This window comes from Strongylocentrotus purpuratus, unplaced genomic scaffold (assembly GCF_000002235.5).
Source record: "Strongylocentrotus purpuratus isolate Spur 01 unplaced genomic scaffold, Spur_5.0 spur5_scaffold_12, whole genome shotgun sequence".
Classification (NCBI taxonomy): Eukaryota; Metazoa; Echinodermata; class Echinoidea; order Camarodonta; family Strongylocentrotidae; genus Strongylocentrotus; species Strongylocentrotus purpuratus.
Genome location: NW_022145597.1, coordinates 15,041,820 through 15,067,188, shown reverse-complemented (window position 1 = coordinate 15,067,188; position 25,369 = coordinate 15,041,820). Strand labels below are relative to the sequence as shown.

The following is a 25,369-nucleotide window of genomic DNA, read 5'->3' as shown; positions in this document are numbered from 1 at the left end:
GAATTGTTAAAGAAACGTTGTGGAATCGAGTAAAGGTTGACCATCTTGAATATAAGTATTGGTGTGTACTTCAAGGTTCTGGAATCATCAAAATTATATGAAATTTGGCCCAGTCTTGGTAAAGTTACAAGCACTGTTCACAGAAAGATGTATATGGGACTACCTTATATCTATCCAGTCCAGATATATATAATTAATTCCTGGCAAAATTTGTATCATCACGTATTATTAAGAACATATTTTTTCACATGATTGGTAATAAGAGCTTCTAATTCATTTTTAAGCGGGGGGGGGGGGGGGCGTTTCCAAAACTGGCCTTTACCTTAAACTTTAGAGTTTCCTTTCATATTTGGATCATTCCATAGGATTCGGGCAAATTTTGTGGCATGTCTCCTATCAACCACTAAATAAATGTTTGCTCAAATTGAGTTTAGAATAAAAAAGAATACCCAACATGTGTTTTGAAATACTCTAACTTCATGCCCAGCCATTATTATAGACCCAAATATTATGTCATGTTATATAATTTTGATGTCCATGTTTTAGTATACAGTTATTGACTGGCAGGGGTGTAATATAACATTATTTGAACCGCTGAAGAGAGTTATATTTCCAAAGTGGTTATATTTTCCAGGAGCGCACAGCGCTAAAGGAAAATATGGTCACGAGATAAAATATAACCCCCTTCAGGTCCAAAGAATGTCATATTCCTGCCAGTCAATAACTGATATGTTAGATAGCCTTGGTTTGATTTTTTGTTGTTGGGGGGGGGGGGTCCATATTTTGTTTTGCCTGAAGAAAAAAAAATCGGGGACAATCACAATTTTAGAAAAAAGAAGTGCAAACAAAAAATAATTGGGAAAAATAATATTTCGAGATAATTCAAGAAAAAATAAAACCCTCAAAAATATCTAATATTGCTGATTAAAAAATGGGTAATTCATATTATAAAGCAAAGATTTGAATAGAAGCAACTGAAACAGGAATAGTTTGGCGAGGTACTACTATACACATTATTGCACACAAAAAAATCTTCATTATGATTTCAACTTCCACATGTGTAGTAGAAGATATCATAACGACGTAACATGGACTTCATGACCCCCCTCCCCTCGAAAAATCACTCATGAAACGACCCTCTAATCATCACAGTGACATCAGGAGGAACAGAAGCCCCAGAAGCCCGATGGCAAGTGAAAGACAAGAACGGCAAACTGTGTATGATCATGTACTTTGATGGAACTATAACTGACGTAGGTTTGATCGCTTATCTTTTCTTATTATATCAGCAAGTTTATCTTTATCACAAATATAACAAATTTAATTGTTATCTTATCTTCACTGCTTCGATAATTAGTGAGAATGATGTAGTTTATTTAAAAAAAAAACTGAATGGTGTTCGTTGAAGCTCCATAAACTATCTGCGAGCATGAGCTCCATGACAAATTAATTTAGAGCAGTAAAGAACTCAATTGTGTAGCCCTCGTACCGCGCACATATGGCTGTATGTGTGAATAGCTGCATTTTCGTTTCTGTCCTTGCTTCTTACAAGTTTATTTTAGGGCACAATTTTTTTCCAATAAAACAGTTTTTATCATTGTTGGTAGTTTTTAACATTCAATGTAAACATTGATATACATGTTTCCGAAGGTTAAGAATATTTTTTGAACAAAAGCTTGCCAGTGCATTGTCTGACGTAGCAACAAAATGAATGCCATCCGCAGATATGCCATACGAGTGAATCACTTAGGTGGTAATCAAGGGATCGGGAGAGAAACTATATGCATACATTGGTAAATAGGCTGAATCTATTCTCAGCCTCAACCATAATACCACATTTAGATTTTTCCTGCGAAAAAGAGTTAAAATACCATTGCCAAAATGTTACATAGTGCCTCTGACTGGACAATTATCTACTTGCAGGTCAGTAGTGGTGTGACTGAACAGATACCGTCGTTTGCGTCGACATCGAGATCCAACTGCAGCTCATCTTCTTATTCAGTTTTTGTCTTGGATTTTTATACTTTATTAACTGAATGGGGAATTGTCCTGAAGTTTACCACTAGAGGGGATTCGTTCAAGCTCGACACCCTATCTGTGAGCAGGAGAAGGCTTAGGAGTAAGTTGACAGGGCGCATATTTATCGTTTTATTCGATTTGAATTGATCAATAAAATCATGAAACAAATATAACCAAAAATAGAAATACCAAACACATTAAACACTCTTTTATAAAAGAAAGAAAGAAACAGTCAAAAAAAGCACAATGCTGGCGGAGGATCGTTCTATCACCAATATTCGTAATCGACAGTTACACAAGTCATACAATTTACAATGTATATCGATATTTATATACAATTTATAATATTTCATTGCTCGATTTTCCTTTTTTCGGGGATTTACTGATGGAGGATTATTTTTCTTAATCCCGTTGGCCTGCTCTAGGATTTATTTTAGATTGGGGAGGACCTGTGGAGATGGAGAATATTTTAAGCCCTGTTTTATATTGAATCTATCCGGGATCCAACTATGGAGAAGGGAAATATAAACAATGGAAGGAGAGGAAAAAAATTATAACAAAGTTAAACAAAATAGACTGACAAAATATTAGTCACATCACGATAACAAGTACGTCGAACATTGATATATTCAAACTTTGATTTTATGTGGTGGGGTAAAGCAGTATAGGCCTATTGATAATTATACACAAGGAATGTTACTAATTGTTTTTCCCCAGCGCTACTTTCCTCTTCCGTGACCGGAGACTTCCCTGATGTGCCTCTTGGCGACTATTACATCTGCGGTCACTTCAACTACAGTTTTGGTTACTTTCAGCTCAACCTGACCAAACCTTCGCTCCAGCCTTTCGTCCAAAAAACCAAAGGAGGGGACAGCTTGGGACAGCGTAAGGGATTAATCATTTCGTTCTCCTAGACACAGATAACCATCAAGCCCAAATTTGTATGAGTTAATTAACGATTAAGAAGTTAAAAAAAAGGGTAAATCGGTGCATAAATGGATAATGATTACGTAACTTTCATGAACACACGTATCGAGGGTTTTACAGTTTTTCTTTTACAAATGACCTTTATCTGCCCATGCGCAGATTGTACATGTATCTACGAAGTGGCTTATTGTAGCGTTTTTCATTTTATCTCAATATCTCACCAGCATATGTTTGTGGACCTGGACACAGTGTCAGTGACAGTGACAGTGACGGTGACATTGACATCGGTGACATTGACATCGGTGACATTGACATCGGTGACATCATCGGGATCATTGCTGGAGTCATTATGAGCATAATTGTCGGAACAGGGCTAGCTACTTGTACTTGTTGTAATTGTTGTAACTCAAATTAACTTTGTTGTCAACGGGGGCTCTTTCCCCCCCCCAAAAAGGCCCCCGTGGGTCTTCTCACGGGGGATATTTTAGTACTGACGGGGGCTCTTTTTTTAGTACATATTTCCATTGAATTGGTACCCAAGATACTCCTAAATTCTTTGCTATTTCATCATTATCATTAAAGATAAAGTCGAGTTCTGGTCATGCGATTGCATTGTGAAAGAAAAGGTGTGGAATGGATCAGAAAAAGTTGATCATGTAGCATGTTAGTATTGGTGTGTACTGCAAGGTTCTAGAGTCATACAAATCATAATCAATTTGGCCCAATTTGGTAAAGTAACAAGCACTGTATACAGAAAGATGTTTATGGGACTACACAAATGGTGTCGGGTTTACTTACCTTGATTTCCTTATCTTTCTATGGTCATTACTCAGCCAGTAAATATTTTCTACCAAAATTGTTTGGCAAATGACATGTATTTGTAATCTTGAACATTCAGCGCAAGTTTCATTTGATTCTGTGAGAATTAATTTTCTGTTTTTTTACCAGAACTCAAGTTTGTCTTTAATAGTATAGTATTAATGACTGCTTTGAGAGAAATAGTTGTTTTCATACGCTCAAGGGAAGGTTATAATTGTGCTATTGCCCGAGGCGTGCCGAAGGCAATAGCCCAATTGTCACTTTCCCGAGAGCGTATAAAAACTACTATTTCTCGAATATTAAAGCAGTCATTAATACTTTTTGTGCCGAAAAAATTATGACACCATCTTGGCCTTTCTCCAGTTTATCTGCACGGTTGTTTTTTATGAGTGTATCTTTGAGAGTAGATTAGATCTAGGTCTAGATCTAAATTCTAGTCTAAGCAAGATATTTTTTACAATTTTGGGGGTGGGCCTGCCCTGTGGGGAATATGGAAAAAAACCTGCGCTTTCATATGACACCTCACTTATTGAGTATCACCCTCAGGATCACGAGCAATATTAGTGTGAATCTTTGGTAATCACAACATCGACCAATCTAGCATGAGTGAGCAATGGCCAATGCATAGGGATATGTGTGTGCAATCTCTATGACTATGAGAAGGATTTTATTTTTAGCACTAGATCTACAAGGCCTAGATCTAGATCTACTAGATCTATTTTGAATATATTTATGGACATTTTCACGAACCCTTTTTGGTGTTCTTGCTGTTAGCAAGCGGACACTTTTTTTTTTTTTTTTTTTTTGGTCTCGAAATTTCAAAATTTGACATTTTTCTTCGTTGAGGGGGGGGGGGGGGGGGGTAAGGTCACCTTACCCTTTTAATAATAAAAAAAAAAAAAAAAAAAAAAACCAAAGGGGGGGGGGTTTAGGTTTTTTTAGGGGGGTTTACATACATAAAAATACCAAAGGGGGGGGGGGGGTTTGAACCCCCAACCCCCCCCCCCCCCCCCCCCCCCCCCCCCCCCTGCGTACGCCCCTGTGTGAACCTATGGGTATTTCACCAAGACTGAACTATCTTTCCCGGTAACTGGAAGTTTACAGGGCAATTTTACAGGAATAGTTAAAGTTTATGACTGCAATTTCGACCAATCAGATGGCTGGATTCCTTAAGTGAGGTATATAATCGGCATTATTTCCCTCTTACAACTTGACCGGGGTAATAGAGCCTAGCGCCTAGAGACATCTGTGATAAGCGCTACATAACAGCTAAATATTATTATTATTATAATTATAATAACATGCAGATTATGGTAATATCTCCTCCTCCCTCTGTACAAAATCTCTAGTCCAAGCCCGTATACATTCGGTTGATTCACTGGTTGAGGTTCATAATTTGCTGGTCTTTTGGAATCACCAGATTTCAGAGGATTCACGATTTTTACAACGAAAAATGTCTCCACGTTTCGGTCCTTGCGCGATCGCCTCTAGCTTTAGCAGACATGGGGCAGCAACGTGCACACCAATATATTACCGGTGTGACCGAGTAGAATGTGACCCGCACCGTTCGTCCGGGAATTAGAGATCGATGGAGAGCGGACGATCGGTGCGGATTTTATCCGCGCAGAATGTCCGTGTCGGACATTCCGCGCGCGCCTCAATTGTTTGATGGACAATCTTTGCGAAAGAGATCTCGCACCAATAGTCCGCCTGCCGCACCAACTGTCCGTACTCTAGTTCACACGTACATAGTCAATAGTCAAGTATAATTATTATATATACACAATGAATGAAACGGCTGGATAACCCATATTCAGCTTTGCCAGCGAGCTAGGGATGACACTACAGGTCTTCCCGGCGCGGATTCAGGGTGGGGGGAGGGGGGCGAGGAGGCCTTGCCCCCCCCCCTTCCAAAAAAAAAAGAGAGAGAGAGAGAGAGAGAGAGAGAGAAGGAAAAGAAGGGAAAGGGAAAGAAGATACAAAGGGAAAGGAAGAAGAAAAGAAAAAGGAGACAGAAGGAGATCCGGGGGGGGGGGGGGGGGCCTAGCCTCCCAGGCTGTTGCCCCCTCTCCCCCCCCCCCCCCCCCCCCCCCCCCAGCAAAAAAAAAAGAAAGAGAGAAGGAAGAGAAGGAAAAGAAGAAGAAAAAAAGAAAAAGAGGAGATAGAGGGAAGGAAAGAAAAGAAGGGGATATCAGTTGCAGTTTTCCCGCCAAATAGTTGAGGATCGGGTGGGGGGGGGGGCAAATGGCCCTTGCCTCCCCTTCCCCAGCAAACTTAAAAGAGAGAGAAGGAAGAGAAGGGAAATAAAAGAAAGGTAGGGAAGATCAGTTGTGATTTTTTCCCACCCAACGCGGTGTGGATCGGGGGGGGGGGGGTCGAAAGGAACTTGTCTCCCTCAGCAAACTTAAATGAGAGAGAGAGAGAGAGAGAGAGAAGGAAAGGAAGGGAAATTGAAGGAAAAAAAAGAGGAAGAAGAAAGGTAGGGGAGATATGTTGCGAATTTTCCCGATTTGTACCTCAGCAAATAGAGAGAGAGAGAGAGAGAGAGAGAAGGAAAAGAAGGGAAAGGGAAAGAAGATACAAAGGGAAAGGAAGAAGAAAAGAAAAAGGAGACAGAAGGAGATCCGGGGGGGGGGGCTAGCCTCCCAGGCTGTTGCCCCCTCTCCCCCCTCCCCCCCCCCCAGCAAAAAAAAAGAAAGAGAGAAGGAAGAGAAGGAAAAGAAGAAGAAAAAAAGAAAAAGAGGAGATAGAGGGAAGGAAAGAAAAGAAGGGGATATCAGTTGCAGTTTTCCCGCCAAATAGTTGAGGATCGGGTGGGGGGGGGGGGGGGCAAATGGCCCTTGCCTCCCCTTCCCCAGCAAACTTAAAAGAGAGAGAAGGAAGAGAAGGGAAATAAAAGAAAGGCAGGGGAGATCAGTTGTGATTTTTTCCCACCCAACGCGGTGTGGATCGGGGGGGGGGGGGGTCGAAAGGAACTTGCCTCCCTCAGCAAACTTAAATGAGAGAGAGAGAGAGAGAGAGAGAGAGAGAGAGAGAAGGAAAGGAAGGGAAATTGAAAAAAAACAAAAGAGGAAGAAGAAAGGTAGGGGAGATATGTTGCGAATTTTCCCGATTTGTACCTCAGCAAAGAGAGAGAGAGAGAGAGATAAGGAAGGGAAGTGAAAGGGAAAGAGGAGAGAAAGGGACATAAAATAAAGAGGAAGAAAAGAAAAGGGGGAAAAGGAAGGAAGATCAGTTGCGATTTTCATCGCTCCTTCTATCATCATTGTACAACTATCATTGTACAAATGTTGTACAACTATCATTCGTCGCTGTTTTCACGAAGTGACGGTAGTGAAAACAAATTGCATTCACTTTGCGTTACGATTTTCCTCACTACCGTCACTTCGTGAAAGTAGGGACGCATTGTACAAATGTATTTTTATATTCATTTATTTATTCCTGTTTGAAAACAATAAATTGAAAATAAACTCATAACAGCAACAAAACTGTTTTGCTGGCAGAAAGAAGCGCAAAAATGATCATGCATTTGCATGTACATGTAAGTGTATCATGAGAATTATTCATATTGTTTTATTACATCTTGTGAAATAGTATGCATTCAAGCTTTTGGGACTTTTTGTGTGTATTTGTATGAAAGAAAGCGTTGGAGCTTATAATGCCGCAATTTCAGGTGCAACTTACTGTTCAAATATGGAACACGCACGGCCAGGCACTAATGTAGGAAATCTTCAAATGTTAATCAGGTATATGACTAAATAATTTGTCTGTTGTTGTTGTTGTTGTTTGGTATTATTGGCGTTTCATTCATTTTGTTTTAATATTTACGCCTTACGAAAAAGTTGCCTTACGAAAAAGTTTATATTTAGTCAGGCCTGAATTAAGTGCCAAAACAATTATTGTGTTAAAGGAAAAAAACCTATTGATGACATTCCGAATTCCCCAATAACCAGTCCGATTGGAGGGTGACTCTGTGTGATTACTCGTTTTTTTTTTCTTCTCCTTCAAAAGTTACTCAATAACAAAAGTATTACGCTATTTTGTATGAGTGGGTGGAGTATCCGCCTATAATTTTAATCGTACAAAAACTACAAATTATTTTTCTTGGCATGTTTTTGTTCAGAAGAACCTAGTACGTATAAATGTGTAATAGTGATATAGTAACAACCAGTCTTTTCACCCTGGTTCTGAAGGGTATAAAACACAACTTGAAATCATATTATAGTTATCTTAATTATTACAGGGCAATAAAGTCTAGTTTGTGAAACTTAAAGGAATTGTGTAACTTTGTCTCAGGTTCTGAAACAAAATCCTGGAATTAGCTCATGTTGCAATGATAATTAGGGCCAGTTCTGACCGAAAAAACGACCCAAATATCGGAGCATGGCTAGCTGGACCGGGGCCTAGCGTGGCCTATATACGGATACGTGAGTGCTCTTATGGGTCCACTTCTAACTTGTGTTTTTAGCCCTTCTTTCTTTCCTTTTTCTTTTCTTTACTTTTCTTTCCTTTACTTTCCTTTCTTTTTTTTAAGAGGCGGGATCCGTCTCCCCCCGTATATCCGCGCCTGAGTGACACCTAAATAAACTAACCTTATCTATTACCGAAAAAAGAAGAAGAAGGAGCCCCTCGACACCATAGGTGGAAGACTGTAAATATAAAGCCAGTTGCTCCCTCACCAAAATAAACTTTAAAAGTGATTTTTTTTTTTTTTTCTAATCGATATCTGTAATTTACAGATGTTGCTGATATAACGACATAATTTTCCGGGATTTTTCCTCACTTTTTGGTAAATTATATTTTTTTAATGCGTTTGTTGGAGAATGACAGATATCAAAATTTACAGTCAGGCAAGAAATGTTCTTACTATTTAGAGGCCAACATGTCAGGTCCCGCGAAACGGCGGGCTTGGGGGCTCGAGCCCCCCCCCCCCTACACACACACACACACACACACTTTTGAAAAAGTATATTAAAGAAAATTAAATAGAAAGAAATAGAGAAAGAAAGAAAAAATAGTGACCTACCAGTGGTACAAAATAATGGGGTAACAAAATATGCTCATGTGACCGTTATTAAATGCCCATACCCCTGAGCTTCCGGGGGCTCTGCCCCCTAGACCCCACCTTAGGCCCTAAGGCTGGCCCCTGGATGCTCATCTGACCTTAATTTACTGCCTACAACCCCTGCGCTTCCAGGGCTTCGCCCCTGGACCATACACCAATTAGTGACCTGCCAGTGTCATGAATAAGATATTGCTCATCTGACCGTAATTAAATGCCCCTACCCCCTGAGCATCCGGGGCTCCGCCCCTTGACCCCCCCCCCCAATTTGTGCTACGCTTTACCTGATCTTCACAACTCTAGCCTCTCCCCCACCCACTTCCAACCCCATTTTTAATCACTTTTATATCCCATTTAACTCCTTCATTAAACCTCGAAACGCCCCCAAATACACGAGTATATACTATTAGTGAGTTGGTTGAAGTAAAAAGCCACGTACAGCAATATAATTGATTACAACAGTTGCGGGGCCGATATCACGAGTATGCCTTCGTAGAATAAGGATTTTAAAGAAAATATTCACTTCTCATTTTAAAAGGACTGGTCCATTTGCTTTAAAAAATTTGGAGAGAGTTATCATGTCATTTCTAGAAAAATGTCAACCACATGATTAACGATGAATCTAAATACATTGATTTGCCGAGTTGATTTCTTTTATCAAATATACACGTAAAGCAATGTGAGGACAGACTGTGGGGAAAGCAAACCGCAAGGATCGTCCGAGGGACGATCCGTGCGAGCAGAAAACCTGCATATTATGTCTGACGGCCAAACGAAATTGGTAGGACAAACGGCGCGGTCACACCGGCGCAGCTAGTATAGCCACTGCTGACGGCCGCAGTGCACTGCGAACTTCCGTTGTTTGTATCCTTAATACCCTTGGAGATGTGGAGAGTGGACATAATTATAGCGCAATCTTGCTGCGAAAAAGCGTTTATTTCTTTACAATATGGCATCCTCTAGACACCACAAATTCGAGCGAAAAATCCTGCACGCTATTAAAATAGAACTTCAATAGTTCCACCTCATTGCTTTAAGGTTTGAAAGTTGAAACTCAATATTGTGTGAAAGTTATAACAGAAAAAATAATCTTTATTTTATAATTCCGCGGGGCGACTTTTAATTTTGCAAGCGCCCCCATGAGCACTCTGACGGGGGCGATTGTGTAGCTCACGGGGGCGAATCGCCCATGGCCCCGTGTATTTTTGTAACGATTAGGCCTATCTAAAAAAAAAAAATGCTTTTGCATTTCAACATTGTAGTTTTAAGCAGGGGATGATCCTCGATAAACCTCTGTGGTTTTTGATTACCTCTGCAGGTTCATCTTTTGTTTTAATGCTTTTTGATTTTTAGTCAAGAAACATAGTTTTATGGCTTATTTAATATCTCGACCTTGGGAGGGAGCTATACAACATAAAGAGTTTAATATGTCTCAGCAATAAAACATTTTTTGATGTCGAACTATTTCAGAAAGGTATACTTCAAGCATTAGATATACTTGTCAGAGGTCATTTAAAACCGATCTTACATGTTTTTAATTTGGGTTTTGCAACTGAAAGCTTGTTTAGAATTCAAAATTCAAATTCAGAAAATAATGGATACAAAGTGATTTTATGGAAGTAGACACTGAAAATTTTGAAATAGAATTGATTATATTTGGACGTTTACAGAAACTATGTGATGTAAAGTCTAGGCGGAATATTTTAAAGTAACATGCGGGGTAAGACAAGGCTGTCTGTTAAGTCCACCTTTTTTCATCTTAGGTAGTGAAATACTAAGTCTCAAGATTAGAAAAGACACCTTGATTAAAGGAATTAAAATAAACAGCACAGAAATTAAAATTAATGCTTATGCTGATGATACGGTATTATATCTGGGAGGCCGTAACGATCTGTTAAGTGTTTTAGATATTCTAGAAGGATTTAAATATCTCCCTGGCCTAGCATTAAACAAAAATAAATCAAATCTGTTAATTTTGGGTTATCATAAAGCTCACCCGCCAGACATTGCTTCGTCTGGGTTGACGTTCAACACGGGTATTACTACTGTTCTGGTTGTACAATTTTCTGTGCATTTAAAAGACATTTTTGAATTAAACTTTCCACCCCAACTACAAAAAAATGAAAAATATCTTCCGTATTTGGTCATTGAGAGACCTAACTCCCATTGGCAAGATTTCTATCGTAAAATCATTGGAATTGTCTCAACTAATTTATTTACTTTCTATCCTTCCAAAACCACCTGAAGCTTTTTTAAAAGAAGTCGAGTATTTACTTTTTTAATTTATTTGGAATAGAGAACTAGACAAAATAAACCGTAAAACAATAATTAGAGAGTATGTAGACGGAGGTCTGAGAATGTTACATTTACCCTCAATTATTACAGGCTTAAAGATTGCCTGGGTTAAACGTCTGCTTGACGATAGCAATGTTGGGCAATCGAAAAAAAAATTATGAAGTCTGTTTGACTCCATTTGGAGGAAATCTTTTCTGGTATAGTAATATTAATAAAAATGATTCTAGTATATTGTCGGTAAAAAAAAAATATATATTCGGGAAGCTGCCCAGTCATGGGCCTCTTTAACACTCGATACGGAAATCAGTCTTTCCCATATCAGACGACAAAATATATGGAACAACACTATGATTCGTGGAAACAAAAATGAATTATTCATAAAGTCATGGTATGACAAAGGTATAATTAAATTATCGGATCTTCTTGACGAAGACGGAAATATTTTTACTTTCTTTCAATTTAGAAACAAATATAAGTTTGAATACAATTTTGTAGAATTTTATTCTGTGAAACGGCTATTCCCCATAATTGGAAAAATAATATCCCTAAATGTTCAGAGGCAACGACCTAACAGCTCAAGAGGAATTGATTAAAAGCATAATGAAGGTAACGAAGATATGTCGCTATATTCATAATTTACGTGTTCAACAGGTTTTTAGTCCCCCTAAATCAATAGATAAATGGAATTCTCTGTTAACTATCCCAAACATAGACTGGGGTAAAATTGTCTTAGTTCCTGTTAGGTCATGTTTATCTACAGGATCAATTATTTTCACTTTAAGATAATACCTCGTATAGTTGGTGTTAATAAATATCTTAAATCATTAAATATCGCAGTCAGACTTATGTTCATTTTGTTATAGCTCCGTGGAATCTAAAGAACATTTATTGTGGGATTGCCCAATCATTAGAAGGTTTATTGCGGATGTCCAACATTTGATTTTAGAGGATAAAATTACTTTGAATAAAATTAATTTCTTATTTTGGTTTTATGGAAACGTTGGAGTTCAATTGAATTTTATTATTTTATATGCCAAATACTATATATTTTCCAACAAATGCAAAAATAGTGTACTCTCACTTAATTCTTTTAAATGCATGTTAAGGTATTATCGTTCTCTTGAACAATACATTTATGTTAAAAATAACAAATTTGTATCATTTGATAAAAGGTGGAAAAACATTGTGTTGCTTTAAAAAAAAATATTTATCTTGTATAATCAGCTATATTCTTGTTGTTGATATTATTGGTTATATTATGTATGTATATTTATATATGTTTTGATATGTTTTGTAAAGTCGAAAGCAATATTGAATAAATATGATTTTATTATTAGGAAAAACAATTATTATTATTGACCTCAAGCCAGAAGTTTGATTTCCCATAACTCAATATTTGTTAAAGGTTGTTCTCTATGGAACGATCTACCTCATGCACTAGAAATCAACCCATTCCTTAATTCTTTTAAACGTCGTTATAAATCCCATCTGTTATTTAGTTTGTATTAATAATGTGAAATGTAATATATTGCATGCTTCTTTCTTTGTTCTATTTGTTTGTCTGATTGTTTCTTATAATTATATATGTTTTGTTAATATTTGGGTCAACGTACCATGAGGCTATTTGCTCTTCTTTGTTACCCCTCATTCTCATAATGTGTTTCTTTTTTCTCTAATTGTTCTGCATTCATTCAATTCAATAAGAGTTTATTTAAAATGACCTTCCTGCAGCCGGAGCTGAATTTCATGGCATTTACAAGGTACAGTACATCATAATGGTTAAAATACAGCATTAAACATGTAAACATCAAATATAAATTTTATTTAAAAGAATAAATACACTAGATACATACGTATACTTACGTATAATGGGCAGTATCATTAAACGTCATAACAAATTACAACATGCACGCAAATTACTTTTATGAATAATAATCATTTCATGATGCGAACAAAATAGGGAATAGGGCTATTCTTAAATCGATTGGTTTTAAAATTAAATTGAGAATATTTCTGAACATTTCGTGAAATAAAATTAAAAATTCTTTGTCTTGGTAGCCATAACGAACAAAATGCATGATTTTCTAAGTTAATGGCGAAATCAAAACAAAGTTTATTCCTATGTTCTTCCTTTGTTAATAAATTGCACAATTCTAAAGCATGATTAACTGATTCTCAATTAAGTCCCAAAATAATTCTTCATGCTCGTATTGATTTGTTATGGTATTACTCTGTTGTGTATACATTTTATGTGTGCTGTTTTTATTGAGAATAAAATAAAGAATGAACTGAACTTTACTAAACTGATTATTCATATTATTATTCATATTATTAATATTATTATTATTATTATTATCATTATTGTTATTATTATTATTATTATTAATATCATTTTATTATCAGTAACATTATTATTATTATTATTATTATTATTATTATTATTATTATTATTATTATTATTATTATTATCATCATTATCATTATTACTTTTTTTTTCGTAAAGGGGGGGGGGGGGCTTGAGCATCCCGTATCCCTTTAGAACCGATACTGAATATCTGGCAATTTCCTTTTTGGAAGAATCAGCTGCTGCCCACAAACCAGTTTGTTTGGTTTACCTGACTGCTAGGAAAGCACAGACGCGGATCCAGGTCGGGGGGGGGGAGCGCGCCTTGCCCATCCCCCCGCAAAAAAGAGAGGTAGAGAGAGAGAGAGAGAGAGAAGGAAAAGACGGGAAAGGGAAAGAGGGGAGATAGGGAAAAAAAAAAGAGGGGGAAGAAGGAGATCGGGGGCGAAAGGGCCTTGCCTCCTCCTCCCCCCCCCTAAATTAAAAAAAATTGGAGAGAAGGAAGGAAAGGGAAAGAAAAAAGGAATAGAGGAGATAAAGGGAAGGAAAAAAGAGGAAGAAGAAAATAAAAGAAGGGGGATATCAGTTTTCCCGCAAACAAGTTCTGGATCGGGGGGGGGGGGGCAGAAGGCCCTTGCATCCCCCGCCGCCGCTAAAAAAACAGAGAGAAGGAAGGGAAAGGGAAAGAGGAGAGCTTAAAGGGAGCAAAAAGATAAGAAAAGGGTGAACAACAGGGCAGATCAGTTGCGGTTAATCCCGCCAACAAGGTCTTGATCGGGGGCCCGAAAGGCCCTTGCCCCTCCCCCCCCCCCCCCCAGCAAACCTAAAAGAGAGAGAAGGAAGGGAAGGGAAAGGGAAGGAGGAGAGAATACGAAAGCAAAAAAAAAAGAGAAAGAAGAAAGGTAAGGAAGATCAGTTTCGAATTTTCCCGCCAACAAGGTGTAGATCGGGGGGGGGGGGGGAGGTGGGGAGCACTGGCGTACTGATAGGGGTAGGGCTTGGGGAAATAAATTCAAGCGTGGTTTATTTCTAATTCCATAACGGTGATTTACAAATGTTGCTAAAATTACATAATTTCCCGAGATTTACAGTCAGGCAAGAAATATGCTTATTTAGATGCCTACATGTCAGGGCCCGCGGAAAGGCGGTGATCGGGAGCCTGGAGCTCCCACTCCCACAATTAAAAAAATAAAAAAAGTATATTAAACCCCTACTGTCCTACTTGTAGCTACTTGCTCCCTTTATATAGAAAACCTCCCCAATCGGTGCCTTTTGGTCCCCCATGATCCTCTTTTTGTTATGTTAGTTGAAAGCTGGGCGAATGAGATAGCCACCTGTCAGTGACCGCGCTGTGTGGTCTAATCCCTCCTGGCCCAGTAGTATTGACGGTCTTTAAAGAGAAATAGAAAGAAAGAGAGGAAAAATAAAGAATAGTGAACTGCCAGTGTCACAAAATAATGATGTATCAAAATATGCTCATCTGTATTCCACCTAGGTCCCTTAGGTGTGCCCTTAGATGCTCATCTGTCGGTAATTTTATGCCTCAAACACCTGAATTATTGGGGCTCCGGCCCCTGGACCCCACGCCAAATTGTCTCCTGCCAGAGTCACAAAATAATAAGGTATCAAGAAAATGCTTATCTAAACGTAATAAAACGCCTAAAACCCCTGAGCTTCTGGGGCTCTGCCCCCTGGACCGAACCAAGGGCCCTAATGCGGCCCCTGAATGCTTATCTGTCGGTAATTTAATGCCTAAAACCCCTTAAATTCTTGGGGCTCCGCCCCCTGGACCCCACGCCAAACAGTGTCCTGCCAGAGTCACAAAATAATAAGGTATCAAAGAAAAATGCTCATCTGAACGTAATAAAACGCCTAAAACCCCTGAACTTTCGGGGGCTCTGCCCCCTTGCCAAACCAGGGGCCCTAACGCAGGCCCCTGAATGCTTATCTGATCGTAATTAAACGCCTAAAACCCCCGAGCTTCCGGCGGTCTGCCCCCTAGACCTAACCAAGTGCCCTAAGCGGGCCCCTTGATACTTATCTGACCGTTATTTAATGCCTGAAAGCCAGACCAATTAGTGACCTGTCAGTGTCACAATACCCCCCCCCCCTCCCCCCCCCCAAAAAAAAAGGGAGGAGAGGAGAAAAAAGGAAGAGGACGGAGGAAGAATAAGGAGCAAACAAAGAAAAATTTTGAAATTCAGACAAGTCGAGAATGGTACAACGAATCGTCTTCTTTCTCTAGTTATATTTTAATGAAACGTCAAAGCTTCCGCGCTTCGCGCAGAAGGGGGGGGGGGCTGAATTTAGAAGAGGATTAAGAGTCGAGAACGGTTCAACGAATCGTCTTCTTTCTCTAGTAATTTGATGAAACGTAAAAGCAATATTTGGCTCGCATAATTTCAAATTTGGGCCCCCTAAGAAATCCTGGATCCGCGCCCGGGAAAGCATGTGTATGTTTGTAAGTAAGCAACCAGGGGACCAATGGCTCCAAGTCCTCTCCGAGGGACTACACTATTCAGTATATATGGTGCAGATGTAATGAATCATCACTTTTTTATATTATGATAGTGATAATGACGCATAGTTAATGTTTTGAGACTGAATGGGTTTCAAAACTGGTCATTAGGTGTTTTACTATCTTAAATGCATATATACATGTACGTTGATGTAGAAATTATTACCTAATATACATCCTTTTGCGAACGGGAACAGAGATATTTTAACGAGTCATGCGCAATAGAAGTGACAGTTTCTCCTTTATCAAACGTTTATCAAACGTTTTTGTTTAAATTCGATATGCTGTCAACAAGTTCATTTGGGGCACAACGTCTGGATACTCCATAGCTAAGGGCTAAGGGAGCATAGATCACAACAGGAAGAGTTGGCAAAACTTAAAGGGGGGCGTCCCCTCTGCGACTCCACTGATTCATGACATTCCATAATGTACATGACTTGTATGGCCTATACAGTACAGGGGTGAGATTCGGGGATTCCCCGTGTCAAGACAGGGTATTTCGGTTTAAGGAGAAAGTTCGAGTTCTGGTAGAGGTGAAAATTAATGGGAGTTTTTTTTTCTTTCTTATTGTTTTTGTTGAAATGTTCGTTTTGTAGTTTGAAGGAATTTCACAGAAAACAGTATCCCCTATTATTAGCTTCGTTTTCCAAATCCCCTAACATTTTTTTGAAATATGACAAGAGTTAGTTGATTTGCAACGAATAGCTACTACTTCAGCTTTTCGTCTTGCACTTATCAGAGTAAATCGCAAGAATGAGCAGAAAGCCGTAATCGGACAATAATAAGTATACGCTAAAGAAACGAAGCGCGCGGAAAATAACGGGCTGTGATTAATAGCCGAAATATTGTGGACGTAGGAAAAAAATAGATGATAGATGAAAAACGTTTGTCTTTTTCGTGGATGCAATGCATGTGAGTTTCAGCAATTCAATTAAATTCCATTCTCATTTATTTTATTATCGGTTAAAAATTACATTGATATACAAAATAATTCATAAACAAATTTAGAAAATGAAATGGGGAACTACATGAATAAAGCCATAAGGACTTGTTCAAGCGTAGTTCCCAAATCATTCATAGCATAATGTAAAGCAAAGATAACAAACAAACAACAAAACAAAATACCAACAAAAATTGAAAATATTCAGACACTCAATTTAGAACTGCCACAAGTATCAAACTGGCTTAAAAGTAATAAACTATCTCTTAGTAATTAAAAAACGAAATTCATACACTTAAAACCTGCCAATGCACATACCCCAGAGTTTCCATATAATATTGCTGTTGATAATATAGCGTTAGAACGTAAGAAATTTACAGCATTTTTAGGTATATGTATCCTTATTAATGAACATCCTTATTGCAAGAACTAATCTACGACCATCTTCACAATTAAACCTCTCGTCTACTTCGGTGTCAACTCTTTCTTATTTTTATTTTTTATCTTGATAAGTTTTATTGGTCAGAAAACACAATGATTTACAAAATATGCGTTACATCATTTTGCAGAAAAATAATGAATAATTTATATTGTCTCACACTTAAAATCTTGTAGTTTCACATTTCAGTGTAACATTAAAAAACATAGCATGATACTTCTGTATACTCGTTCTGATGGTCATCGCTCTTTTCCAAAGCTTCTGCTGAAATTTGTAAGAAACTACACAGTACCTTTACATGCCAAAAACTGTCAGACTGTCAACCAATCCAAAACTTGTCTTAAGACACATTATTCAAAATTGCTTTTGATGATTAACTCACTCTATTCACATCGATGTATATTTCATATGTATTGTAATTTGTAGGTTTATTTGTATTTAAAAAAATATATATGTTATTGTTTATTATTGTATTTTTTGTTTGTTTTAGCGCTTAGGGACTTCGGTGGTAAGCACTTTATAAGCACCATTTTTATTAGTAGTATTAGCATCTGGACTCGATAAACACACATGCCACATATGTTTCTAGGAATATTGGAATACTTTATTGGACAAAAAAGTTATCTTCCTAAAATTTCCCTTTTAAAGGTACTATGTTCCATTTGCAGGCCAAAAAAAATGAAAAAGTTAAATTCCAACTGCATTTGAAAGATAATACTAATTTAGAACTTCCCTAAAAAAGGTGGGGCTTGAAAATGTCTTCAAGCGGGAAAATAACGACTATTAAGCTATGGTCACAAATCAGAGCAGCGACCGACCGATCAGTAGCCTGCTCGGTCGCTGCTGGAATTAGGCATCTCCCAGCGATTACGACGGTGCCCGGTCAGCGACCGCCCAGGCACCGAGCGATTTTGGGCGGCGACTGAAAAGTGAGCAGGCGCCGCCCAAATTTCAACTCCGCGCTAAAACTTCAGCGGCGACCGAGCGATGCCCTAAAAACGAGCGGTGCCTGGGCGGCCGCCGCTCGGTGGCCGGGCAGCCGCCGGGCAGAATCGGTTAAAAACTCGCCGCTCGGCCGCCGAGCTGGCTACTTTTGGGTTATGTGACCATAGCATTAGTTGTCAAATCGACTTTAGGGCTATAGAGCCCAAAAGTAATAGCCATCACAAGAAGTGGGTTATTGATGTAGACAAATTCTCATGTACCCTTTTCAACTCTTTTCATGTATGTTATTACCAAAGAAGAAAAAAAGCCAGTCAGTCACTCAATAGTGTCTGACAGTGAAGTCTAGCAAGTAAACGGGTTTCCTTGCATAATTTGAATATGAGGACACTGCTAACGTTTAAACTTTACAGATAGGACATACATGACATATTCATAATTCCTGCAAAGTTCTACAGAATTTGAGGTTGGCTGCAAAAGGGACATATTAACTTTAATGCTCATCTTGCCATTCATCTCATATTGTAACTTGGTTTGGGCTTCAAGTGCAAAGACAAAAAATAACCCTTTTTATATAATGCAAAAGAAAGCGCTCCACTTTTGTGCTGGCTCCCATTATTTAGCCCATACCAGCCCATTATTTAATGAATTTAAACCATTGACAATATTTAAATACATGAATAACCTTAGGCCCGTCTCTCGAAACCGTCAAACGTCTAACTTCTTGACTTAATCAGTGTTAGTGAGCTACTTGTCCGCCCTCTTTGCCAAGATCAAGGACAACATCCTGAATAATTAGTAATGACGCCTCCGACCTTTCATATCTATGTCATAACTTTTTAGTCGATGGGCAGCGCCATCACATGTCATTCATTGGATAGACTATGGCTGGCGAAAAAGGAAAATAAATCCTCCAGCTATGTTTTTTTAGTACTTGAAAGTCTTATTAAAAAGTGCCATGTTTATATTTTAAGGCTTTTCCAACTTCACTAAACTGATAATACGCGTTTATTTCTATCCTCGAAAGGATGGGTAATCTGCCACGGCAGGCAAGCCATAGTTTGAAGTGTATTTTTTAGTTTTCAGACCCACATTATAAATTTCGAGATAAATTCTATCTTCAAATGTGGAATCTGAATAGCTTAAAACATGCGTTTTAACGTTTGGAATATAGAAGTATCGTCATTTTAATATCGTGCTCGAGCCTTAAAGGCAATTTTGCAATTTTATCCCCGATCCAGAGCGGTCTGTTTAGAGGCTTATGACGTCAAAGGTGCAATAGAAAATGTGTGATTTCAATATCGATTGCCTGGTTACGCGTGTACTGAATGACGCAACCCTCTGCATTTGGCAATGAGTAATAGGAGAATAGAATATAATATTTATGATGATATCAAATATTTATTGTTTGATAATGCGTTGTAAAAAACGCAGCAGTCACCGATAGACTTCGTTTTGTGGATCTAATAAGAGAATGATTATGATCTCAACTAAAGGTTTCTATAATTGTGAGGTTCGCAGTCCATTTCCGCTTTTATTTTAATAAGTTTTCATGAAGATAAAGCTCTTGATCATTAAACATCTTTGAACTTCCATAGTTTGCTTGTCATAAAATCAACAGAGTAGTGGAAAAGAATGAAAACAGATGTTGATAAATGCAATACAAATTAGTTGCTACACCGCATTGACATCCATTGAAACCCTGATATAACCGTTACTAATATCATCTCATCAATTCAATTCAATTCAGAACTTTATTTCAGACTCAGCTGCACAAGGCAGTGGTCCATAAAACAAATGTTACACATAGATAGGGAAAATAGCGGAGTATGAACATGATGAGTATAATAACAACAAATCGTACAAATGAAGAGCTTGATTCCAAAAGGAGCTAAATCCATATTTTACTAAAACTTAGTTTTTTGTCTTAAAATGATGGTTTCCTACATAGGGACAAAATGCACTATATCACATTTTAAAATTTCACCAGGAAGTATGACATTTTTTAGTTACAATATCATGTTTCATTCCAAAAGGAGCTAAATCCAAATTGGTTTCAGTCCAAATGGAGCTAAATCCACTTTGGGTAAATCACCTTTTTTGTTTCTCCACTTTCCCTTCAGCCATGTACCTTCATGTTGTTATTTATGTTAAAGGTGTCGCCCTGGACCAATAATATATGATAAGAAAAAAAATCTACCTGTTTTTTCTGATTTTTACTAAATTATTAAAATTTGTGGATTAAACTCCTTTTGGAATGAAACATGGATTTAGTTCCTTTTGGAATGATACGGATTTAGCTCCTTTTGGAATGAAACTTTAATATGTTGTTTACTTCCTTTTCAAAAGGTATTTTTAGATGTGATTTCACTGTTAATATTTGAAAGGAAATGTTTGCTACTAAATTTAAATAAATTTCAGTGACTTTATTGAGATAATATTCTAAAATATCACAAATTTCAGGTACAATATCATGTTTCATTCCAAAAGGAGCTAAATCCACGAAAAATAAAATTCTAAAAATTAATAAAAAATCAGAAATAACTTCTAGATTTTTTATGATCATATATTATTGGTCCAGGTTGACACCTTTAACATATATAACAGCATGAAGGTGCATGGCTGAAGGGAAAGTGGAGAAATAAAAAAAAGGTGATTTACTCAGAAGTACCTAAAGTGGATTTAGCTCCTTTTGGAATGAAACTCTTCAAATACTAAAGAATATAACAAACTAAAACTATACTACGTATATACAATGTTACTGTAACATGTAACCTGTATCTGTAAAATTGATAACAGAAGGCCTATAGTAATCTAACTCTAAGCTGTACATGTAACTGCAATATTAAAATAAATATTTGTATAACAAAGTGAAGTAATTGTAACAATCTCTGCTCACTAACTAGAACAATTAATATACTAATAATAGATAACTAGATATTATAACAAGCAACAAGGACTAAGGACTATACTGCAACCATAAGAGGCTGGATAATCCTTGGTAACATCATGCAAAATATGATCAATTCCGAGGTGTAAGCAGGCTATTAAGCCAAAATTTCCAGAAGCCCGATCATCTCACCAGAAGATGATTCTGCTGCGATCCAAAGAAATCAAGAAAACGTGGTGGATCCTGGCTTGATCTGTTCGATCCTCATCGATATCACAATATAACTATTACAGATATGAGCACGTAGCTAGCCTGATTCCTAAATTAAGACAAGCCCGTTTTAATTAACAAACTTTCTAATCAATGTAAATCATAAAATCTAGATGTTATCGGTTTAATAAATAAGTCAGATTGGACTATTATTATTCTTCTTATTTCATTTTTTCCTTCAGTATTATTGTCCTTCCTGTTGTTGTTTTACTTCTTCCATTCTTTAAAAAAAAACATTATTCATGGTTATAATAATAACAATACAAATTATAATTACGCTATAATGATAACAAAAAGATTATTAACTCTGTTGACCATTGGAATATAATCAAAGTAGATCTATAAAGTCGTCTCGTTTATACGTACAGGGTGGCTTTTAAACGTCCCGTTTGTTGGGGTGGTCTGATTGTGCGATGTAGTTATTCTGTAACTTGGAGTTTACGTCATCAAAGCATTTGTTATAATGTATTCCATGTAAACCAAACAAATTTAATCACATTATTATTGTCTACACTTTAAATGATCTAACCGTAATTGCGCAAATTAGGATTTGTAGTTCACCAAATGCAAGGGGTTAAGTATTCATATTTCAAGAAATGATCGGTTCCTTCGTCGCTATGCTCTCCCTCACATGCTAGTAAAACTTTGTTTTTAAAATTTAATTCAATGTGTTTGCGTCCTGTTTTGTAAAATTCTTCGATTTTGGTCTTTATTTTACCTTTACATCTACATCTCCACCCCGTTGTATAGTGTATTTTGCTATAATTTTTTGAACTATGAATTATCATATCATCACTCTCCACTGACAGACCTTTTTATTCATTTAGTTTTCCCTTTTCTATTCTCGAACATTTACATGTATTTACTACATAAATATTAATGACTATCATTATTTGAGGGAACCACATTTTACAAGCCCTGCTTCTCAGTGGATCCCTTCATTTCCTTTGATATCCCCATTTCACTGATTCTTAATGAATTTTTCAATTTCGTTTTTCGCATTAAATCGCAACTCTCAAAGGCTGGAACTCAATGTAAGTTGTATTTTACATAATTCAAGGAAATGCAAAGGGAATTGTGAAAACTTTAGAAATAATTGTTTTTCACGTGTGCATCTTTGCATGGCCGTTGATTTTAATGTCGAAAGAAGACGTAGTTGCTTGGATTTATGCGGGGTCTCTTCCATTTGTTAAGTGTTACATTTTATTGATCTTTTCCACATCTGCAAAATTCTATGTAAATCACATTTTACATAATTTCAAGGATAGGCTGAGGGAGATTTAATCAAACTTAGAGTCCAAGTTTCACTTGTTAACCTATGACAGACGACTCAAAAGCATACATAGTCCTTGGATTTATGGAGGCATTTATTGAAAGTAAATGTTTAAACAACGTTTTTCGTACATCACCTTTGCTCTTGTGCCATTATCAGACTTTAAAATGATGGAATAAGGTATGAATTATTGAGGCAAAATAGACATATTAACACGTGTAACTTTTCGAGCCAGTTTTCTACACTAAGCAATTTCCGATTGCCGAGCGTACTGAGGAAGAATGTTAAGTAAATTATCTTTGCTACTACTACATCTACTACTACTACTACTACTACTACTACTACTACTACTACCATTTACTACAACTACTACTACTACTACCATTTACTACTACTTCTACTACTACTACGACTACTTCTACTACTACTACTACTATACTACTACTATTACTACTACTACTACTACTACTACTACCACTACTGAATCTACTACTACTACTACTACTTGTACTACTGTTACCATTTACTACTACTACTACTACTACTACTACTACTACTACTACTACAACTACGACTACTACTACTACTACTACTACTACTACGACTACTACTACCATTTACTACTACTACTACTACTACTACTACTACTACTACTACTACTACTACCATTTACTACTACTACTACTACTACTACTACAACTACCATTACTACTACTACTACTACTACTACTACTACAACTACTACTACTACTACTACTACTACTGCTTCTATTAATGTTACAACTAGTAGTAGTAGTAGTACATGTAATAGTTGTGGTAGTAGTAGTAGTATTAATTGTAGTTGGTAGCAGTATAGTAGTAGTAACACTGGTTCCGAAGATCAGATATATATTGGCTTCTGTGAAATATTATTTATGGGCAACCATTATGCTAAAAATGGTATTGATATAGCCATAAGTTATCTTGATATCTCCTCTTCACTCTCATTTCATCTCCCTCGTTTAATGTCTTTTTTTTGTCTCTCTCTCTCTGTGACTCTCTCCCCTCTTTTCTCCTCTATACCTCTATCCTCCTCCCTCTCCTTTAATTCCATTTGGGCAATTCCTCTTCTTGTGTTTTATCTTAAGGTTGTGTTTGTGTTCTGATATGTCTTTGTTGTAACATTACAGTTGGCGTTATGTGCAACATCTACAGTAAATACTTGCTTAAAATACATTTATAGACCCTTCTTCCGCTCAATTATTGCCCTTTGAGCAGCTGGTATTTGCATATTGATTTTGCTGATATGAGAGTCATATTTCCCCTGTGCTTCATGTTGTAAAATACATAATAATGAATAAGACTCATGTTGCGCTTTGATTATTAGGTCAGGTTCAACTTAAATTGTTTGGTACATGGTTGAAGTTAAGAATTTGATTATTGTTAGATACTGGTAGAGGGGTAACTGTCACTGGGACATGATAATAAAACAAAATAACTTTTGACCAAAATACTACCAGGCAAAGAAAGGGGGTCAAATTATCATAAACCTATTTCGTTTTTAAGGGGATTACGGACCCCCTATGATTCCCCCGATCCGCCCTTGTATGCATACCAAAGGGTGGTCGAATATGTATTCCGATGGGGTAGATACGACGGGACGGTGGGTCTTGGTGACGTCACTTTGGCTAAGCTTATGGTTACTTCAGCTGCCAGTATGGAAAGGAAACAAAAGCGACTCAGACTGGACCCACCAGATCTAGAAATCTAGAACATAAACTATAAAATTGAATCTGGACAAGTGTTTAACACTCAATAATTAGTAAGGCCTATACAGTGCGTCCCAGAAAAAACGAAACCGAGAATTATTGACGTTTTATCATAACTTAATCACAATTATAATTAATAAATGACACATATTTGTAAAACTTAGGTCCTTCTCTTTCAACGGATGCAACTCATATGACTAGTTTTGAAGAGAGGGAACCAAAAAGTCATTTAGCGGAAGGTATGTGCATTTCAAACAGATAATCACATTTCTAGAAAGTTCATTTTCTGCTCTTTTATATAATACCTCTATCAGGGAAAATGAGCTAGGAATTACAAAGCTCTGTTTGGTTAAAGCTATGCTTGCATTTCCATAATTTTATTAAACGAATTCGTTTTCACTGGCTGCCTGCCGTAGCGACAAACAGAATTGACAAAATCCGTTTCATTGACGATCAGCAATAGAGACAAAAGACTTCATGCATGGCTGATTGTCAACGAAACGGAGTTAAATCTTTTGTCAATTTTGTCATGCAATATTGATTATCAATTGATTATTGGTCGCTACTGAATAATAAACTGGTTTTCAACTGGTAAAAAATGGTCTATAGAATTATTAACAAAAAAACTTCTGTTTGTTGCTACGGCAGGCCGCCAGCTATGCATCCCAAGAAAAAATAGGTTTTATTCATTAGTCATTAGTTTAGTTAGTTATATTTTTTAGAATTAGGGTTAGGGTAATATACCAGTTTTTAAGATGTCCTGTTAATTTCACATTTAGGGTAATAGATGTCCCGTTGATAGTGTGTGTGCGCGCTTTGCATTTATACATTCAAGTCATTTTGACTTACCAAACTCTGAACGGGGCCACGTAATCCAGTCCCT

General features: G+C 37.2%; 1 protein-coding gene across 1 annotated transcript in view; it reads left to right on the top strand.

Annotated features, from left to right (window-relative positions):
• LOC115922473 (serine-rich adhesin for platelets-like) overlaps positions 1 to 24,488 on the top strand; it is a 44,204-nt gene extending 19,716 nt beyond the window's left edge. The window contains exons 4-7 of the mRNA XM_030981385.1: positions 1,153 to 1,257; positions 2,737 to 2,904; positions 3,171 to 3,318; positions 24,338 to 24,488. Coding sequence (XP_030837245.1) covers positions 1,153 to 1,257; positions 2,737 to 2,904; positions 3,171 to 3,318; positions 24,338 to 24,488 — 572 coding nt within the window. The remainder of the gene's footprint in view (positions 1 to 1,152; positions 1,258 to 2,736; positions 2,905 to 3,170; positions 3,319 to 24,337) is intronic.
• Positions 24,489 to 25,369: the final 881 nt, after the last annotated feature.